Source organism: Triplophysa dalaica, chromosome 2 (genome assembly GCF_015846415.1).
Source record: "Triplophysa dalaica isolate WHDGS20190420 chromosome 2, ASM1584641v1, whole genome shotgun sequence".
Taxonomy (NCBI): Eukaryota; Metazoa; Chordata; class Actinopteri; order Cypriniformes; family Nemacheilidae; genus Triplophysa; species Triplophysa dalaica.
Window position 1 is genome coordinate 9,861,087 of NC_079543.1, and position 20,622 is coordinate 9,881,708.

At 37.6% G+C, this 20,622-nt stretch overlaps 1 protein-coding gene across 5 annotated transcripts in view; it reads left to right on the forward strand.

Moving 5' to 3' along the window:
- The first annotated feature begins 3,879 nt into the window (after nucleotides 1–3,879).
- The window catches only part of htt (huntingtin), a 39,193-nt gene continuing 22,450 nt past the window's right edge, over nucleotides 3,880–20,622 (forward strand). For 2 of the 5 annotated variants that reach the window (XM_056771328.1, XM_056771335.1), the window contains exons 1-23: nucleotides 3,880–4,285; nucleotides 5,402–5,485; nucleotides 6,598–6,718; nucleotides 6,861–6,920; nucleotides 7,726–7,805; nucleotides 8,019–8,157; nucleotides 9,187–9,328; nucleotides 9,459–9,637; nucleotides 10,805–11,009; nucleotides 11,936–11,980; nucleotides 12,180–12,257; nucleotides 12,347–12,711; nucleotides 14,346–14,466; nucleotides 14,588–14,706; nucleotides 17,421–17,532; nucleotides 17,676–17,813; nucleotides 18,707–18,865; nucleotides 18,957–19,054; nucleotides 19,144–19,283; nucleotides 19,407–19,470; nucleotides 19,600–19,700; nucleotides 19,784–19,930; nucleotides 20,230–20,350. In XM_056771328.1, coding sequence (XP_056627306.1) covers nucleotides 4,188–4,285; nucleotides 5,402–5,485; nucleotides 6,598–6,718; nucleotides 6,861–6,920; nucleotides 7,726–7,805; nucleotides 8,019–8,157; nucleotides 9,187–9,328; nucleotides 9,459–9,637; nucleotides 10,805–11,009; nucleotides 11,936–11,980; nucleotides 12,180–12,257; nucleotides 12,347–12,711; nucleotides 14,346–14,466; nucleotides 14,588–14,706; nucleotides 17,421–17,532; nucleotides 17,676–17,813; nucleotides 18,707–18,865; nucleotides 18,957–19,054; nucleotides 19,144–19,283; nucleotides 19,407–19,470; nucleotides 19,600–19,700; nucleotides 19,784–19,930; nucleotides 20,230–20,350 — 2,916 coding nt within the window. In that variant the 5' untranslated portion in view covers nucleotides 3,880–4,187. The remainder of the gene's footprint in view (nucleotides 4,286–5,401; nucleotides 5,486–6,597; nucleotides 6,719–6,860; nucleotides 6,921–7,725; nucleotides 7,806–8,018; nucleotides 8,158–9,186; nucleotides 9,329–9,458; nucleotides 9,638–10,804; nucleotides 11,010–11,935; nucleotides 11,981–12,179; nucleotides 12,258–12,346; nucleotides 12,712–14,345; nucleotides 14,467–14,587; nucleotides 14,707–17,420; nucleotides 17,533–17,675; nucleotides 17,814–18,706; nucleotides 18,866–18,956; nucleotides 19,055–19,143; nucleotides 19,284–19,406; nucleotides 19,471–19,599; nucleotides 19,701–19,783; nucleotides 19,931–20,229; nucleotides 20,351–20,622) is intronic. The other 3 variants (XM_056771352.1, XM_056771343.1, XM_056771359.1) reach the window with 3 other exon arrangements.

The following is a 20,622-nucleotide window of genomic DNA, read 5'->3' on the forward strand; positions in this document are numbered from 1 at the left end:
CCCAAGGTGGCGCAACATTCAACGGGGCATTAACCATCTCTATTCTACACCACAGCCCCTATAAACGAGCCACTTACATAAACGTTGAAGTGGTGCTCTCTGCTGTCATATGACAGTTTTACAGCATCTTGTTGGTGGCACTGTCATCATTCTTCAGTAGAGTTGTTTTCATGGAGCTTTACAATCACAATAATGCATTTTTTTAATGAATTATTTGATTTGGTTTAATGTAAATATCGTAATTAATTATTATACTTAAACAGCTTGCGCCTATTTTTTATTTCATTTCAATATGTTTTTTATTAAAATAGTGCAATTTTTTGTTGTCAGTTAAACAACTTCAACATGCAAATTAAATGGGCACAAACTGAGCACAGGTTCGTTTGTAGTTCCCTATGAACAGACAAAACACAGAATAAAACACATTCGCAAGCCTGTCACTGCCGACTCTTGCCGAAATCAACTCTGCTTGTTGTACCATCCATTCAGGTATGAAATTGATATTCTAAATTTAAGTAATACTAATTTAATAAATCTGCTTATTACTGCAGTTGATAAAATGACTGAAAATCTTCCTTATTTATGATCTTCCCAGCTCTGTACGACCATGTGCAATTTATCCTTCCAGCTGACTAACACTACCTCCATGTTTGAAGAGTCTCTAAATTGGTTTTGCCTTTGTTCGGGATATTTTGGCCCTCCTTTAATCCTTCTTGTCTCATTTCTGTGCTTCATTGTTGGGCTGCCGGTCCATTGCTGGTGCCTCTGGGTGTATCTCCGTGGTAACATCAATGTCAACCTGGTGTTCCCATTGAACATCACTTTACTGGAGCTGCTTTTCTGCATTCAAAGCATTGTAGACTTGATCGATGTCAAATTTCCTTCCACGATTGGTTACAAAATAGCTAACTTTCTCATCGGCGTCAGCTGGACCGCCAGACCCATTATCCAAGCCTGTATGTGTATTGAACAGTATTTGGCAGTGCTTCGCCCAGTCACGTTTCGAAAGTATAAGAGCATTCACAGAAGGATTGTATTTGCAGCAGCCACTTGGCTCATTGCAGTGGGCAACAGCTTGAGGCTCATTTTCATTGAAATAAATTATTTTCGAGACCATGTATTGTTTGTAAGCTTTTGCATTGTTGTGATAATAGTCTCATTTTGCTGTATCTCCGTCCTTTACGCTCTACAGAGCTCAGGACCAGGCAGATGCAATAAAACTGACAAAGGGAGAGCAAGTAAGAACCAGCAGAAAAGGAGAGCGTTCAAAAAAATCTCACATATCTTAGTGTCTATCCTTATTTGTTATGTCCCTCTAGTAGTAGCCTATTTTATGAGCATGTCCAATATCAAAAAGCATTTGTACATATGCGAAGCTGAGCCATTATTATTGTCCTTCACAATGATTGCTATATTATTTTCACCCATAGTCAGGATGTATAATGAGAACAATTTGAAATGTTTGATGTGCTTTTCAAAATAAGCAAACAATTGTGACCCATGTGATAACCAGACTAATGTTTCATGATGTAATTTTGAGATAATGACCTCTAATTGTATTATTTTCCACTCTATGACATGACATAACTCAGTCAATATTAAAGATATCGAGATAATATAAAGAAAATTAGATGAAAAAATTAAGTAGAAAAAAGCAACTTTGGCTGGGTTTTACAGACTTGGTAACAAATAATATTTAAAAAAGGTCAAAGAAAATGCTCATTCCCTTTTACCCTCGTTTGTTGTTACAGCATGCAAAATAAACTGAAGAATTGTTTACTTTGGCCCCAGAAGGTGAGCCACATTATTTATCTAGGACAAAAAATGCACACTGTCATTTTGTTTTCATAAGATCTATCCTTTCATAAGATCTATATGACATTATTTTGTTTTAGTTGAAAATGAAATGTTTATGTGCTTTTTGCTTTTGGTGTTAAGACAACAAAAATAAAATAGTAAATTGAATAATAATGTGCAATCATAAAAACAGCTGTACTTTGATAGTGTGGATGTAATTGTAGACAGATTTATTTTTAGAGATGGACTTTTGGAATTTGCATGTTTTTTCCCACATTAAACCGGACAATTCTGCCTAATAAATGTCAACTGTATGTTTAAGAGCCAAATGTAATTTGAGTTTCATAGTCCTTAATATTAAGCAAGTGATTTTATTGGTCTTTTACAAGGTGGACAGAGCTGTTTCATTCACATATGATTGGAGAATAATTCCAGATGAATGTTCTGGAACACTTATAGCTCATTTTTAATTATTAACTTTGTTTTTAAGAAACTGATGAAATAAGAAAAAATATCATGAATGTTAGGTTTGTGTTTTTTAACATGCCACAGTTATTAAGTAATGACCACGTGTCATGAAGACATCTTGTTTATTTCCTTAAATATATCAAAGCTTTATTTTTGTAAGTGCATGGATGCAGCAAAATCGCAAACAAAAATGGCTGGAAACACAGCTTCAAATGTTGCTCGCTGCTGCTGGCTCTCTGGGAATTACCCCGTCAAGTTTGGTATGTGTAAAGTTTAGAATTCCACAATGTCATTACAGCTGTAAACCAATAAAGAGCATTAAAATGTAATTTTGCTTAGCAACGGCCTGCTCAATATTTTTTTTGCAGATTGCAGATTTTTTAATGTATCTCGGCCATTTATTGTCCTATCGTAACAAGCCATACTTCAATAGAACGGTTATTCATTCAGCTTTCAGCTGATAAATCTCAATTTCAAAAAAATTGACAATCATGGCTGGTTTTGTGGTCCAGGGACACATTGTAATTTATCAGATTGTTATTGTATTCATGCAACTTATATTTTATTGTAATAGCTATATGTTGACTATCAACCTAATAATATTACATTTACACATTTGGCAGATGCGTCTATACAAAGCAGTTTACATTGCATGATACTATGCATTTGTTTCTAAGGACATGCAATCCCTGGGATCGGACACATGTCCTTGCCGTTGCTAGTGCCATGCTCTATAACCACTGAGCCACTGAAAACACTGAGCACACCGAGCAACACATTCTTTTGAGAATAACATATTAAAGTTCTTCAGATATTTCTGAGTAAATAACTATAGTACTAAGTTTTCAATAATATTTCACAAAATAAAAATAAAAAACAATAATACATTATTTTGAGAATAATGTGCAGTAAAAACTTCAAAACTCATTTTGATTTAATTTTGAATTTAAAGAAAGAAAAATGAATAATTACAGATAAAGTTCGTTCTGGTTTTGATTTGTTAATGCAAAGCAGGCAAATGCAACAATGAAATTATATTTTTCATGATCTCTAACAACAACACTTTCAATAATTATTAAAGCTTAGTTAATAGTTTAGTTAACATTTTAGTTTAATTCTATGCATCCATCCACCTAATCCACATGAATACTGATTTAGGGAGAACATGCCTTCCACAAAGCTCAGCTTTGGCATTGAACCGGGAATATTAATTTATTTTTATTTGTTCCCTGAACTTGGAAAACATTATGGGTTTCTTTTTTAATACAGGGTTTAAGAGGACTCCCCTAGAATAAAATAAATGTTAGAGCTGTCTAAAATGAATTTTTCCTTGTTTTCAGTGAACTGTAATTCAAAAACAAATATTTCGAGTAGCCCCTATCCTACAGTGTAGAATAAATATAAATATGTGTTTTGCTTTTTTAATCAATTTCCATCTTGAATACCCTGTTTAGTTTGTTATTACTGAAACGGTTCTTAACACTAGGGACTGGCATATTTATTTTATTGGCATCAAAATGGATCAATATTGCTCCCATGTCAAATTCATTTTATTATGAAGTTGAGGACTTCTATTATGACAGGGGTTTGATTTACCCGGAAATACAGCAGAACCAATGCTCCCTATAGGTTGCTCCCCTAACACTGCTTTAAGATGGCTTTCAGAACTGGACATGTTATGAACTACCTTCTGATCATTTTGTTTGAAAACGGGTCTTAATCGCGAAACGTGTCAAGTTTAGATCGGATTCAAAGGGGTTTGGCCCCTGTACGTGGTGTCCGATCTCGGCGACACCTTCAGCTTCCCTGTGACGTTCTGCACGGCGCTCGATATCAGTGCTGTTAAGCTGGCTCTGGTGTTGAGTTTGTAAATATTATCAGATCTCCGATCAGACTCGGTCTAGACCGGTGCTTCTGTAAAAATGGCCACCATGGAGAAGCTGATGAAGGCGTTTGAGTCGCTCAAATCCTTCCAGCAGCAGCAAGGCCCGCTGTCGGCCGAGGAGATCGTCCAGAAACAGTGAGTGCTGAGCTGATGTTAATGATCTGTTTAAAGCCTCCAACTTCATCATCACCAGCATCATCATCAGGGTGCTGGAATCATCTGACACAATATCTGTACTGATGTCTTTAAAACACACAATGCAATCGTTTGATTGCACCGCTGATTTGCGTGTTGTTCTTGACTTGTGCTAACAGATCACATGATAATGTTTTTCTTTTCTTTTTTTAGAAAAGTGTGACAGCCTTGTTAGATACTGCGCAAATCTCAGATAAAACAATGCGCACAGACCTACAAAATCGCAAATGTTTGTACAGAAAGCAAAAAATATTTGTTTTCCGCATCCTATACATCAATAAATGCACGTTTGGAAAAAAGTCGTTATTTAAAATGAATGAATGGATGAGACAGATTGACACCCCAAGATAAGTGACACTGTTTTAATCGTAATAAAAACAAGCAGTCATGTGGATTTGTGTCAACTCTAATGTGAAAGTCTATTCGATTTAGTATTATACACATGACGTGGCGTGCATGCACCTGCAGAATGCACAAGACTGCACCACATAATTATAATAAAGTAATATTTACCACCATCACAGTGACTGTATGTAGTATATAGACCGACTGCCTTTACAGATTAATGTCCAGTTTCTGTTGTCTTTAAAATGCTTGTGGATCACTTCTGTGCTCTTTTTTTCCCTGTTTCTTTTTTTTGTGCTTGAGTTGATAAGCATTTAAGCAACTCTTTGTTGCATAAATGCTTATGAGAAAAATATTTGTGTTGCAACTGAAATTGCAAAATGAATTGAAGAAACGTAAGCTTCTGATCTATATTCATTGTACATTAATATTTTCATGGATAGTGTTTATAGCTTTTGTGGCAAGGTGCTCATAGTCAGTTGCTGGAATCCTATCAGATTCCAGCAGATCCTATCTTTTCCAAACTTATGAAAGGTTAATGCTCTAAAAGGTTTTCATACAGCATATTTGGGTTTCTGTTTATTCTGTTAACTCATCCAAAAAAAAGTGATGTATGAAAACAACTAAGACAGTGTCTTTCTTTTACAAAATGCTATTTACAGCATATGTATTTTATTGGCATCCACAGTGACATTGTATTTTCTATTACAGAAAAAAAGACCTTGCTACAACCAAAAAGGACAGAGTGACTCATTGCCTGACGATTTGTGAAAACATCGTGGCACAATCGCTGAGGTATGAAGTAGTGAATGATCAGGATAGACACATCAGATTAAGGATAATGAGATTTGGTCACGTATTTTGAGGAAAAATTGCTTTTTTACACTCACAATGCAAATTCAATTTGCACGTTTTAAACATGTATTTACTGGTTGTTCTGATTGTATTTTAAGATTGACAAATAGTTGTGTTTGGTTACCTACTGCAGTGGATTTCATCTTTTTGAAGATCTGTTTTTATTTTTTGTACAATATATTACCATATTTGTACCTTTTTTTGTGCCATATTTGGTCTTATAAGTTTTCTAGTATCAAGTTCCGCAATGTCCCTAGATTATTTATTTATTTATTTATTTATTTTATATTCTATAAAAGTGCCTTACTTTAACTCAAGCTTTAGAGGTTTTGAAATATATATCCTTAAGCACATTATCAATAAAGAGAACTGTGCTGAACATCTATGTGCATTTTACCAAAACATATGCATATACACCTCATCACCTCACTAATGAACAAAGACATTCTCTATTAAACCTGCCATCTTGACTGCACTGCTGCTCTTTGGAAGTGTTGTTTTCAGAGTACAGAACACATGTTGAGTATTGAAAAACACAAATCATTACTTGAATGCTTTCATTAAGTAGATCGGGTAGTGATTGAATGTTGACTGAGACAGAATAAAGTCTGATTGCTTCTCAGGCACTTGAACATTTGTGTGGTTAACTACCTATGACCTGGAGTGCTTTAATCAAATGTTATAGAGAGCATAGTGAAGTACAGAACTGTACAGCAAAACCCCCGAAGACCGTCCTGGGAACTTAATGAAATGATATTCCCTTTTTTATTTGTAGTGCTAGTGCTACACTTATCATTGCTAGGTTAAATAACTGAAGTCTTATGGTGATGTGTGTTCGTTTCAACAGAAAGTTTAATTGGCAGTAACATTTAAACAGAGGAATCTTCTGCATTCTCTTCCCCTAAAGACCTGATTTATTAAATGTGCATGTTGTATCTGGGCTGCCGTTCACCCGAATGACTAGTTTTCTGAGGATAGTTTTCTCCTTTTCTTTTGTGATTTTTATAATGTATGTCATTACACTAACACCTCTGTGTTTCGCTGTGACTCAGGACATCTCCAGAGTTCCAGAAACTTCTCGGAATTGCCATGGAAATGTTCTTGCTGTGCAGCGATGACAAGGAATCTGACGTTAGAATGGTGGCGGATGAGTGCCTCAACAAAATCATCAAAGTACAGTTTATCTGGATTTATTTGCAAAATAAATGTCTATTTGTATATAGTATATATTTGATCCATTAATTGGATTCTCATCATTCATAGCATTATACCATATTTTGTCTAGAATTGTTATATTCTTTGTTTTTCTTTGCAGGCATTGATGGATTCTAACTTGCCTAGACTTCAGCTTGAACTGTACAAAGAGATTAAAAAGGTAAATTAAATTTTGCATCTAACAAAACTTTTTTTTACCTCTTCCAGTAGGTAAAACAAAAATCATTGACTCTTAAAATAGCTTTTGAGTCCTGCGTTTAAAAGCAGTATTGCAATTTATTCTATTGTGGTTCTTTCTGTCAATATGTTGTCAAGCCAAATTGCTATTTTCCTACCTTTAGAAAATTTTATTGGAGAGAGATCTGATGATTTCTGGCGTATATGGTTCCCTCTTTGGGATTTTCTTTATAATCTATACTGAATGTGTTCATTTTATGATTGTAGTTTATTTTGGTGTGATTTCCCTTCACCGACTGTATTCGTGTAATTCCAGCTGACCGATGACTGTATATGATGCCATGAGACTATAACACTGTATTTCTATTGCAAATTCATAATAAAATTGAGTATTGCATATATATGGTTATCAGTGGATCTATAGTCTCATAAAACACAGGATATATGGTGAAGCAAAAAGAAATAATATGACAAAAGCTGATCAATGGATATGTTTTATTTGTGCAATGCCTTTCTAGAAGTGTTTTATTGCAAAAAGGAATTTATTAAAAAGCAGTATTACTCACGGTACACCTTTAATATTGTTATGTCATGCTATCACTGGGTTACCAAAAGTACATTTTTTTTTAAGCTGTTGTTCAATGGTTGTATTTTTATTACGTTATTTGTGTGAACTGGCCCTGGGGGCTGTTTGTGTAAATTGGTATGGATTTTCCATATTCTGGGGTCTCGTGCTCTCTGTGGACACACACACAGAGCATTAATCTCTTCTGTCTGTTTTCTCTCAGAATGCTGCCTCTCGAAGTCTGCGGGCGGCCCTGTGGAGGTTTGCTGAGCTTGCTCACCTGGTGCGTCCACAGAAATGCAGGTATGCCTCTTGACTCAAAGCCCGATACATCTTTAGTTTGCAACATATATGTTAAACTGATCCTGAGATTTTAGAAAACTTTCGGGATTGACACATTTTTCACTAAATTGTTTTTGTGTGTGTGCTGATTTGGAATTAAACTGTGACATGTATAGTCTATTATCATGTCATATGAACGTATTGGTTTTATTCCCCCTATTTTCTGTTTTTCAGGCCGTACCTTGTGAATCTGCTGCCGTGTCTCACTCGAATCACGAAACGTCAGGAGGAGACTGTGCAGGAAACTCTTTCTTCATCGATTCCTAAAATTATGTCTGCTCTCGGAAACTTTGCCAATGATGGAGAAATCAAGGTAAAAACCCCAGTTCACGTGTTTGGTATCTTACATTTACATCTACATTTATGCATTTGGCAGATGCTTTTATCCAAAGCGACTTACATTGCATTATCCTATACATTTAAACTTGGGTATGTGCTATCCCCTGAGATCGAACCCACAACCTTGCGTTGTTAACGCAATGCTCTTACCACTGAGCTACAGGAAAGCAGTAAAAGAATCTGAAATGAATTGTTCACCCAAAAATTTCAATTCAGTCATTATTTACCCATCCTTAAGTTATTTCATACCTGTGTACATTCGTTGTTCTGATGGACGGAAAGAAAGATATTTGGAAGAATGCTTGTAAGCAAACAGTTCTGGGGCACTATTGACTTCCATAGAAGGGAGGACAGCTACTATGGTAGTCAGTGGTGCCCCAGAACTGTTTAGTTTCCCACATTCTTCTTTTGTGTTCAACAGAACAAAGAATATTATAAAGCAATTTTTTCTATTATGGTCGTCAGTTTGGCCGAGAACTGTTTGGTGAAAGCATTCTTTCAAATATCTTTCTCTGTATTCATCAGAACAAAGAAATTGATAAAGATTTTGCGAGTAAAAGAAGACATAATTTTCATTAGGACTTGAATTCTATCAGTAGTTCAGTTTCAGTTCTGCACCTCCGTGTGGGATTTCCTTCAACATTACAGTCTGAACTTGTGAATGCAGATGGATGAGATCATCATCTCAATATGGAATATGACTCAGTCAGACTGCATTTAATTATCCATAAGCCTCATCTCTTCCTCTCCTTCGGATCAATCTAATCGCTTGCCAAGAAGACATTTACGTTTAGTAAGACAGAAGGAGAGCTACAACCAGAAGGGGGAGAGTTGTCATTTTATGTAAACAATTTGCTTAAATTTAGAGCAGGATAGGTATGGTCATTGATCACAATTACAAACATTTGAAGGTTGATGAAAAGACTAAATCAAGATGTTTTTCTCATAAAATTATTACTTTTTGGTATAAATCTGGTATCTATTTTACGCCCTGTTTATGTAGATGCTACTGAAGGCCTTTGTTGCCAATCTCAAGTCCAGCTCTCCCACTATCCGTCGCACTGCAGCCAGCTCTGCTGTCAGTGTGTGTCAGCACTCACGCAGAAAACACCACTTCTACACCTGGCTGCTCAACGTGCTGCTTGGTAAGAAAACACACACACACTGACAGAAAGAGCTGAAACAGGCTTTGTCAGAAATCCACAATATGAACCAGTGGCTTGACTTTTTCCCATTTCATTTCTTTTTTCATGTTCCTTCCCGTCCTCTCCACAGGTTTGGTGGTACCAGTGGATGAGGAGCATTCCACTCACCTGATTCTTGGTGTGTTACTGACCTTGCGTTACCTGATGCCTCTTCTGCAGCAGCAGACTCCAAACACCAGTCTGAAGGGCAGCTTTGGGCTTGTTCGGAAAGAGGCAGACATCTCCCCTTCACCCGAGCAGCTCATACAGGTACCAGAGCTGACAAAGGCACCACAAGTGAAGCATGTGATTGTTGCAGCCTTGTAATTTGTCGCTGGTAATAGTTTGAATGGGATAGTTAAAAATTGGGAATTGCCTGAAAGGAGTAGTTATCTTTAAAATTGACCCCCATACTCTTTCCATAGTCATTTTTATTTTTTCTTTGGATAATCAATGGGGGCATATTTTGAAGTGAACTACTCCTTTAAAGGGACAGTTCATCCAAAAATTAAAATTCTCTCATCATTTACTTACCCTCAAATTGTTCCAAAACTGTTTAAATGTCATTGAAAGATATTTGGAAAAATGCTTGTAACCAAACTGTTATACTTTTCTTTGTTCTGTTGAACACAAAATAAGATATTTTGAAGAATGCAGGAAACCAAACCATTCCGAGCCACTTTTGACTACCATTGTCATTTTTCCTACCAATATTTCATCATCAATAGAAAACCTTTAACAATTATTCTGTCGAGTTGTTTCGAAATTGGAGAGGGTCACAACTATCAACAGATTGTAACACCAGAATTAGCATTTCAATCTTCAAGTTGTAATACTAGTTACCTTTAATACTTTATAACAGTTTTTTTTCCATGTGGAAATCAATCAGTAGTGACAGAGACTCCTCTGTATCAAATTAAGAATAAAATCCTCTGTGGTACGCGATTGTAAAAGTTGTTCAACACATCACATACATATAGATATATTCTCTTATAAAATAAGATGTTCTTAAAAAATGTGAAGATTTTAGATATTTTTAAGACTTGCTCTTGAGAACTTTCAAAGTACTTATTAAAAACTGTTTTAACTGCTAACCATTTTACGAATCTGGCCCATAAGTCTTAAAGGTACAGCAGCAAAATATACATATAAAGCTGCAATCCATATTTTATTTTTCCACAAAATTGTACCCCACACGCGGTAATTTAAACTTTCTGGTGAACTATTCCTTTAAACTTGAATGTTCATAGGGTGGAAAGTTGTTAAGCAATGAAAATACCAACTGTTTGGGTTCATCAAACCTTTAAGTGAACTTGAAAAATGAAAAAAAAAGTAATGTTCTCTACATTTATTGGTGGACCAGATCAAGTGATTGTGTTTTTGTCTGTGTTTGATCTACTATGCATGTTTCTGTAAACATGTTTTTTTTGCTCGCAGATGTATGAGCTGACCCTGCACTACACACAGCACTGGGATCATAATGTTGTGACGGCGTCTCTTGAGCTCCTGCAGCAGGTGTTTCGCACTCCTCCCCCTGAGCTCCTGAAAGTACTCATCACAGTGGGCGAAATAACACACACTACCGTCTTCAGAGAAGAGATGGAGTCTCGTGCTCGCAGTGGCAGCATCCTTGAGCTTATTGGTGAATATTGCCATCACACGACCTGTTGGGTTAAACTGCAACCCTGCTTATGCTAGAATAGTTAAGCAGTTAGGATGTTTTTTGGGGGATTTAGGGACACTTTTGCTGTCCATGTTGGCATCTGCCTAATTTGGTTAGATTCTACCAAAAATTATATATATTTTTTAATGGAAACGCTAAACCTCTATAGGGCTGTATGGTACTGCCATACCCTGGTCAAATCTAAGTTTTTTGATTGTTGGTGTTTTAAAGGACCAATGTGTATGTTTTTGGAAGATCTATTGACAGAAATGCAGCATAATAAACAAAAATGTGTCATAGAGACACAATGAACTTACATAAAGAAGCTTTAAGATTTTATAATCTTAGTATGAGTTATTTCTATCTACATATTTATAAAGGGAAGACATATTCTATCCCCTTGCATGGAATTCACCATTTTGTTTCTACAGCTGCCCTAAACTGACAAAACTGCTCTACAGAGCGCGTTTGGGTTAGATAATGGGTTATCTACATCAGCAAAGAAGCTGAAACTTTCACATCTTAGTCCTGTGTCAGCCACCGTAGTGCTTCGAAAGGGAGGGGGTGGAGTTAGCAGTTAGATGCAGTTTGCAAACTGACCGCTAGATGGCGCTCAGTTTCTTACACTGGAACTTAAACATTTTTCTTTTCTTTTAAGTTCTTTCTTACTAACCAGTGACTTGGCTCCTAATTCAATCAAAACTTTTAATATTGTCTATTATATCTCCTTTTGTTACCAAGTCATTAATATGTACCTTCACGTCACTACATAATGTTCTCTTAACAGCAGAGCTTACATTTCACTGTGCATGCGCTTGTCATCTTCTGCATCTTCCTTCCTCCAACCCTTCAAATGATTATTGGGGCTTTTCTTGCTCTCTTCACTTCCTGTTTCCTTTGAACAGCTGGTGGGTCAACATGCAGTCCTCTCCTCCTCAGGAAGCAGAAAGGTGACATCTTTTGCGTGACCTTTTTTATCACCTAACCTACTCTCATATCTTTGGGCATATTGACAGAATACAGTTTGACGTGGTTGAATTCTTTTATCAAAAGCTGAAATTGTGTTTGGAATAAATTATATGTGGAGGTTTAATGTTTTTATTCTGTTGTACCATTGTGATATTTTTTTGTGTGTTGTGCTTGTCTTAGGTAAACTGTTGTCGGGTGAAGAAGAGTGTTTAGATGATGACCCTGAGAGGGCAGAAGTCACCACAGGATCATTCTCTGGTAAGTCAGTCACGTTTTTTTGCATATGATGTTATTGTTTTGTTTACATTAATGTTTTATACATTCCAACAAATTCATATTCGTTCCAGCCTCAGTCGGCGGTGATAACTCCAGCGAAGCTCTGTCCTCCTCAGGCATTTCGTCTCTCGGCACATCTGACATCATCACCGAGCAGCCACGCTCCTCCCAGCATGCTTTGCAGCCTGGGGACTCAGTTGACCTGAGCACGTCAGAGCAGGGTGTGGGACCCGATTCCCCAGAAGTCGAAGATGAGGACATGCTTAGCCGCAGCTCGAGTGGAGGCGCAGGAGTCGCCAGCACGTCCGGGGATCTAATAAGCGACAGCAACCAGATATCGACAGGAGGCATCTCGTCATCGCCCCCTAGTGACAGTTCCCAGACGACTACGGAGGGGCCGGACTCCGCCGTGACGCCTTCAGACTGCGCCGAGCTCGTAAGTGACAACAGCACCAGCAGACGCTATCGGAACGTTTCACCACCTTCCCCGACTCCCACAGAAGGGCCGGATCCGCAATCTGACAACGAGGCGTCTTCCTACAGGCCATCCTCTTCCTCCTTTACCTCGTCTTCTTCTTCAACCTTTTCTGCCATCTCTTGCTCTAGCAGTAGTGACCAGGTCAGCAGAGGACAGGGGGTGAGGCTATTAAGTCCTGTTAAGTGCCCCGCCCTCTTTTTGCCCCGCCCACATGCACGGCCTCTATCCTGAGGTGTTAAGACGCCTTTCATCTCCCCATATCTCAGTGAGCGTGATGCTGATCTGTGATGCGTTTTAAATGCTTAATTTGAAGTCAGTGGATGGAAATTGCTGTATTAACTGTTCTGATATTTACATTGTGGTTTTAACAGTGGTCCCTAACCCCCTCCTCAGCTCACTTAAAGGAACATTCCACGTATTTTGGAAATATGCTCATTTTCCATCTCCCCAAGAGTTAATAAATTGAGTTTTACTGTTTTGGAATGTATTCTACCGATCTTCGGGTCTGGCGATAAGACTTTTAGCATAGCTTAGCAAAGATCATTGAATCCAATTAGACCAGTAGCATCGCGTTCAAAAATGACCAAAGAGTTTTGATATTTTTCTGTAGTTATATCGTGTACTAAAACAGGCGGAAAATGTAAAGTTACGATTTTCTAGGCCCATTTAATTAGGATCTATACTCCAATTCTGGCGTTATAATCAAGGAAGTTTGCTGCCGTAACATGGACGCAGCAAGCGCAGTGTTATCACGCCGCTACTGGTCTTATTGGATTCAATGATCTATGCTAAGCTATGCTTAAAGTGCTATTGCCAGACCTGCAGATCGGTAAAACTCAAGTTATTTTCTCTTAGGAAGTTGGAAAATGAGCATATTTCCCCAAAAAGTGGAAAGTTCCTTTAAAGGGATAGTTCACCCACATATATATTTTTTCTTTATTTACAACTGCATGTCAATCCAAACCTGTATGATTTTCTTGTGCAGAACACAGAAGAAGATACTTTGAGATGTTGATAATCGAACAACAATGACCACCATTGACTTCCATTGTACGGACACAAAACCACTAAGATGTTTCTCCAAATATCTTATTTTGTGTTCCACAGAAGATAGAAAGTCAGACATGTTTAGAGCGACTTGAGGGTGAATAAGTGTTGAAAGATTTTTATTTTGGGTGAAAGTCCCACACCAAACCCATGTCACTGGTTAAGCCTATTTTTAAGTGTCATGGTGCTCAAAAAAAGCCATGTTTTAATGCTGCCACAGTGTAAATAGCCTAAAATAACCATTGTCTTAGCATATACGGCAAAAATAGTGTGCTTAATGGTGAAGTGTTTAAAACTGGTCACTTAACGGACCACTTAACACCCACAATTGGCAGTAGAGTGACTACTCTTAATCCTTATGCGAGTCCCCAATTTGTCCTTACATGTAAAAATCACAAAAGGAAGCTGTGATATTCCCAAAGTGATGCATGATGAACTTATTTTCCCTATGTGCATTTGCATGAATGAGCCTCTGTGAAAGTTTGTGCTTGCTTCCAGACGCTTGGTTCTTTGTTCTTATAGTTATATTTTTGCGGGATGTGTAGGTGTTGGATGGCAGTGAAAGTCAATACTCAGGGATGCAGATCGGCACGCTACAGGATGAGGAAGAAGAGGCAGCGGCGCCACCTGACAAACCTTCAGAGCCTTTCTCTCAGTCTGTACTGGGTATATGATACACCACACAATATCAATCTGCTCGGTTTATTAGTCACTGACAACTTTCATAGACATTTGTTCGAAGCAGATTACATTGGCTCACATATGTTTCTTCTGGTTTTCTTGTTAGCTTTAAGCAAACCCCACCTACTGGAGGGCAAAGGTCACAACAGGCAGTCATCAGACAGCAGTGTGGATCGATTCATACCAAAGGAAGAGGTTCTGGAACCAGCAGAGCTCAACAACAAGGTGAATAGACACATACAACACAGTCTATGTTGAGATGTTGGTTACAACTGCAGGGAAGAAGGCAGTTTGACCTCATATGTCTTGAACCCATGTAGCTATATGAACATTAAGTATCCTGCCATTTTAGGATTTAAGATGGCAGTAGAGAGGTAAAAGTTAAAGATTGCAGATTTAAATAACACAATGTAGCAAATTTTTGAAAAAATTTTTACGGTTAAATTTTTACCAAATTTTTATCAAGTTTTATCAACATGCTGAATATAAAAATCTCTTTTTTTTACCATCGACGGTACTCGCAAAAAAACTTAAAAAAGATTTTCACACTTATCTCATAAGACGACACGAGACACGAGACTGGGTTCACGAGAACGAGACTAGACCAATTTTTAAGACATTTTGAAAGAAATATTCATGATAAAATATCTATGGAAAAATTGTCTTTTATTCAACTTAACACAAAATGCAAAACAATTAGGCATTATAAAATCAAATTATTGAAACGCATTAAACTTCTATTTTAAGAGGCCCCATTCCCCATGATCGCATTTTCAACCTTTAGTAAATAATACCCGCAAAATGATAAATCTCAAAGTTCAATGCCAAGCGAGATATTGTCTTCAAAGGAACACTCCACGTTTTTAGGAAATATGCTCAATTTCCAACTCCCCAAGAGTTAATAATTTGAGTTTTACCGTAAGAATCAAGGAAGTCTACTTCCGTAACATGAAATAAAAAGTTATGATTTTCTTGGCCGATTTGATTAGGAACTATACTCCCATTCTGGCGTAATAATCAAGGAAGTTTGCTGCCATAAAACGTCCTCAGCAGGCGGCAGAATGTGAGTATAGTTCCTAATCAAATCGGCCAAGAAAATCGCAACTTTTTATTTTCCGCCTTGACTACAGAAGAGTCAAGTTTTAGATAGGAAAAATCTCTTTCTCAAGCTCTTTGGTCCTTGAATTCAATTATCTATGCTAAGGTATTCAAAAAGTGCTATCCCCAGACCCGGAGATCGGCAGAATACATTCCAAAACGGTAAAACTTACTTTATTAACTCTTGAGGAGATGAAAAATTTGCATATTTCCAAAAAAAGTGGAATGTTCCTTTAACAGAATTCGCTTTTCAAAGACTACAGGGATGGGTAGATCGGACTACAGCTACTTCTCGGGTACATGATGTTACTATTACGAGTGCTTTTAATTACCTCCGCCCAAAGGAATACGCCAAAAAATTGGCGAGTCCTTCCTTAGGGAAGAGGAAGAACTGCTGGGTAGTGTTCGGTTATCAGAGATTGTAAACATTTGACTGAGCTACGCGCTAAACTACTTTCACTTTCATCACAGTCCTACAGATGGTAATAAGAATTCAGCAACACACATTCTAAGAGAACCAACGGTCAAATAACAGCTCCATGACTTAAAACACCGGCTGTGAAAGCTGTTCTGTGTTTAACATTAATATTTTGTGCGCTTACTACTTAAACCCTTTTATGAAACGTCCTTTAAAGACCTGCTTGCAAATGTCTTATGGTCAATGTGCTTGTTTTATTATCCAACTCTGGTCCAATTTACAAAGGCAAAGCTAACGCTACTGTTATTAGTGTTAATTGATATAACCAGTCTGACGCCATTCGGTCCGGTGTCATTAACCTCGCCATAGTAGGAATAAATGTGCGATCTCTGACAAAGAGAGGAACCGACCAATCACAACCGCCTGAGAAGCAGAAGCTCGCTGATGGTATGGGTGGGACATCTTCACACATGCACTCTAAGCGTGGAACCAATCCCGACAGACAGGGTCAGCTTTATCAATCAGAGAGTTTTGGAAGGAGGGACTTTATATAGACCTGAAGAAATCCAATCGTTTTGTTAAAAGAGAGACAGCGGTGAACAACAGACTTGAAATATGTGAAATACAAAGTGTTTTTTATTAGAAACATGAACATCCATTGTTAAACACCCAAAAAACATAATCAAAGCCTCAAACACAGCAAAAGACTGGCTCCTTTACATTTATGCATTTGGCAGATGCTTTAATCCAAAGCGACTTACATTGTATTATCCTATACATTTATACATAGGCATGTGCAATCCCCTGGGATCGAATCCATAACCTTGTGTTGTTAATGCAATGCTATTACCACTGAGCTAATAAACAATAATAAACAAAATTTGAACACAAAGTACTTTTGTCACAAAGTAACAGGCAGTAATTGTACAAAATGTATGCATTGTTTTCTTAACAAGCAAAGCTTTTAGTAAAGAGCTGTGGTTAGTTTCTCTATACGCTTTTGCAAAGTGCTAAAGTCGAGTTAGCAGAGGTGGCGATCATATTTCACTGTCAATCCTCCTTCCTCCACTGACTGAACCCTCACAGCTTTCAGAGAAACAGTTAAAACTACATAAACACATCATGTTTTATGCTTACATTTCACATATTTAGGAGACAGCTGATCCGTTTTTGAGGAGGTTTGCCTGTTTATATAGTTAAAATGATTTAATGTGAACTTGCAATTGCTACACTGTACTTGTTCTTGCGCGAACAGCCGTAGACACTAGTGCTTATGTGCGAGGCGCTGCAGACGCGAGGGACCGGAAGTCTCTGGGGAGAACTACAAGCAAATGATTCAGATCGTAATAATTTTGTTGTAGATCTGATCTACACTAATCTGTGTTGCAAACCATAAATGCTTTGCATGTTTCATGTGTCTTAGCCATCTCGGATTAAAGGAGAAATCGGTCACTACACTGACCCAAAGGAAGAGCCTTTGGTGCACTGTGTCCGGCTGCTGGCTGCCTCCTTCCTGCTCACTGGCCAAAGAAACGGTGAGAAACGAAACACACTTGGTATAGATTTTCAGCTAATTACATCTGAATGACAGTCTTGTTGTAAATGTGTGTATGATAGGCTGAAGTGTGTTGATGTTTTTTAGCAGTTATGAAAGGAGTATTACATATGTGTGTTGTAGGGCTGGTTCCTGATAATGAGGTTCGTGTGAGCGTGAAGGCGTTAGCCGTTAGCTGTGTGGGGGCTGCAGCCGCTCTTCTACCCGATACCTTCTTTAACAGACTCTATCTGCAGCCACTAGACGGACAACAACCAGATGGTGAGATATTTTATGGTATTTTATGAAACTGTTCATCCTTTGATCTAGTGTATCTGTGATTTAATTTTTTTTGTGTTATTTTGGAATCCTTTACTCTGATGGTAAATTGTTGCCTTCCATTGTCAAAAATTGCTGATGGCCTCATAGGCAAGTGCTCTGACATGTAGGGTGGTTGCGCTTCAGGTGTCCCAAGTTCGAATCCCGACTCACAGTCCTTTCCTGATCCCAGCCCCTTCTCTCTCCCACTTCGCTTCCTGTCCTCTCTGCCACTGTACTTTCGAAATAAAGGCAAAAAAACGCAACAAATAAATCTTAAAAACATCTTGTTTCCAGCAACTACTTCGGCTTATTTACAAATTTGGTATAGGTTACTATTACTAAAGCTATTAAAATCAATTGAAATCAATTAAAATATCAGCCCTAGTATTTTTGGAAAAAATTAAGCCGAACAAAAAAGTTTTTTTCCTGAAAATAAAGCCACAACTGAGATAAAAATAAATGTAACTTAATAGCAATATGACACATAAACAAATAAATAATAAAATGACAAAAACTCATAAGAACTTTAATATAAAAAAAGCAAATTAAAAACTTTTTTAAAACAAAACAAAACTATAAAAAAACAGTAGTTTCATGTAAAATATAACATTATGATATTAAGGGTTAAAAATCCTGATTATTAAATCTTTGCATTGTGTTTATTGACTTATTTACCTTATTTAAATTCAGTTTAGGTCAGGTCCTGTTTTGGCATTATGAAAGTACAACCAAATGCCTCATATAGTTTTAATACTGTAATTGGTTTATTTTTACATATACTGTATTGAAGCTTAATATTCAAAGCCTCGACGTTCTGTGCTGGTAAGAATGTGTTGTGTTATTTGTATGCACAGAGCAACAATACATAAGTGATGTTCTGCAGTACATTGAACATGGAGACCCTCAGATCAGAGGGGCCACAGCCATCCTCTGTAGTGCTTTAATCCAAGCCATCCAACTAAAGACACGCTACAACACTGAGATGTGGCTGTCTCACATCCACAGCATCACAGGTGAGAACAACATCAAGAAATGCAAATCAAATGAATCGGCAGGGAGTTACAGAATCTATTGGCGTCACTATTAAAATCGCTTTTTTACCAGGTAACCCGGTGTCAATCGAAGACTTTGTGCCTTTGCTGCAGCGCAGTCTAAAGGACGAATCGTCTGTCACATGTAAAATGGCCTGTGCTGCTGTTAGGGTGAGAACACGTTCCTCTGCCTTGACATAACATGATGTCATGAGTTTTGTGAGATTATTATAATATTGGGTTTGTTTATACCACTGCAGCACTGTATCATGGCGCTGTGTAATGGCAGTCACAGTGAACTTGGCCTGCAGCTGCTGGTTGACCTCCTGACCCTGAAGGACTGCTCCTATTGGCTGGTCCGCACTGAGCTACTTGAGACGCTGGCTGAGATTGACTTTAGGTGAGAACATGTACTTGGTTTTGACTATTGTGTGTATATTACATCACACGCACGCTTCAGATATACACGACTTTCCAACCAGTGCATTTGAAGTAAATCTGCTGTTGTTTTTGTGGATGGCAGATTAGTAAGTTTCTTGGAGAGAAAAACTGAGAAGTTGCACAAAGGAGAGCATCACTACACTGGGGTGAGATTGCATATTGGATTATTGTTAATTGTATTATAATTATTTAGCTGTTTATTGGTTATTTGTAAAATGAAATGTTTTTAAATATATATTTATAAAATGATATATATCTGTAATATTTTACATCAGTTATTGAGGCTTCAGGACAGAGTGCTGAATGATGTTGTGCTTCACCTGCTGGGCGACGATGACCCGCGAGTAAGACACGTGGCAGCAAACACCATTAGCAGGTATATTCACACACACTCCTGTTATCGCTGTCAATTACATCATGCACATCATGAACCATACATTCTGATGTGTCTCTTCTCAGGCTGGTGCCAAGATTGTTTTACGACTGTGACCAGGCTCAGGCGGATCCGGTTGTGGCCATAGCTCGAGATCAGAGCAGCTTGTACCTGCAGCTTCTGATGCACGAGACCCAGCCGCCATCACAGTTTACTGTCAGCACGATTACACGGTACAGCACACTGCCACAGTACACATCATTGTGTTCTACTGAAAATACAATTTGTGTATTGTCCTACTCCATTAATTCCATTTAATTTTACGTGACTTTGAAAAACAAAGTCTTATAAGTTTGAGAGCTACTAAGCTAATACATTAACAAATGTAACATAAAACTATATATCATACAAATTTTATAAATTCCTCCATCCGCTATTATTTCAGTAGTAATGTCACATGGCAGCTTTCATGTGAATATATACACTTACATCAGTCTTGTGCTTTATATGATAATGATATGTTTCACTGCAGGACATACCGAGGCTATAGTCTGTGTCAGAGCTCACCGGACGTTACAATCGACAACAACCTGTCACGGGTCATCACTGCCCTATCTCATGCCCTTACCTCCTCTACTTCAAGAGCTGTCACTGTGAGTGCAAAGGAATAGTTCTCCCCAAAATTAAAACTTTCATGCTGTATTTTACTTACCCTCATAACAAATATACTACAGTACATGGCTCTCTGTTTTCAGTTAAATACAAACAACTAGTTGTAATAAAATTCTTCATTTGATCTTCTTGTACTGTATGGGGCTGTTGAAGCTCCTAAAAGAACATACTATTAAGTTTAGGGTCATTAACAACATTTTAGAATAACAGTGAACTCAACAAAACTATACAATAACTCAAATACAACTTTGGA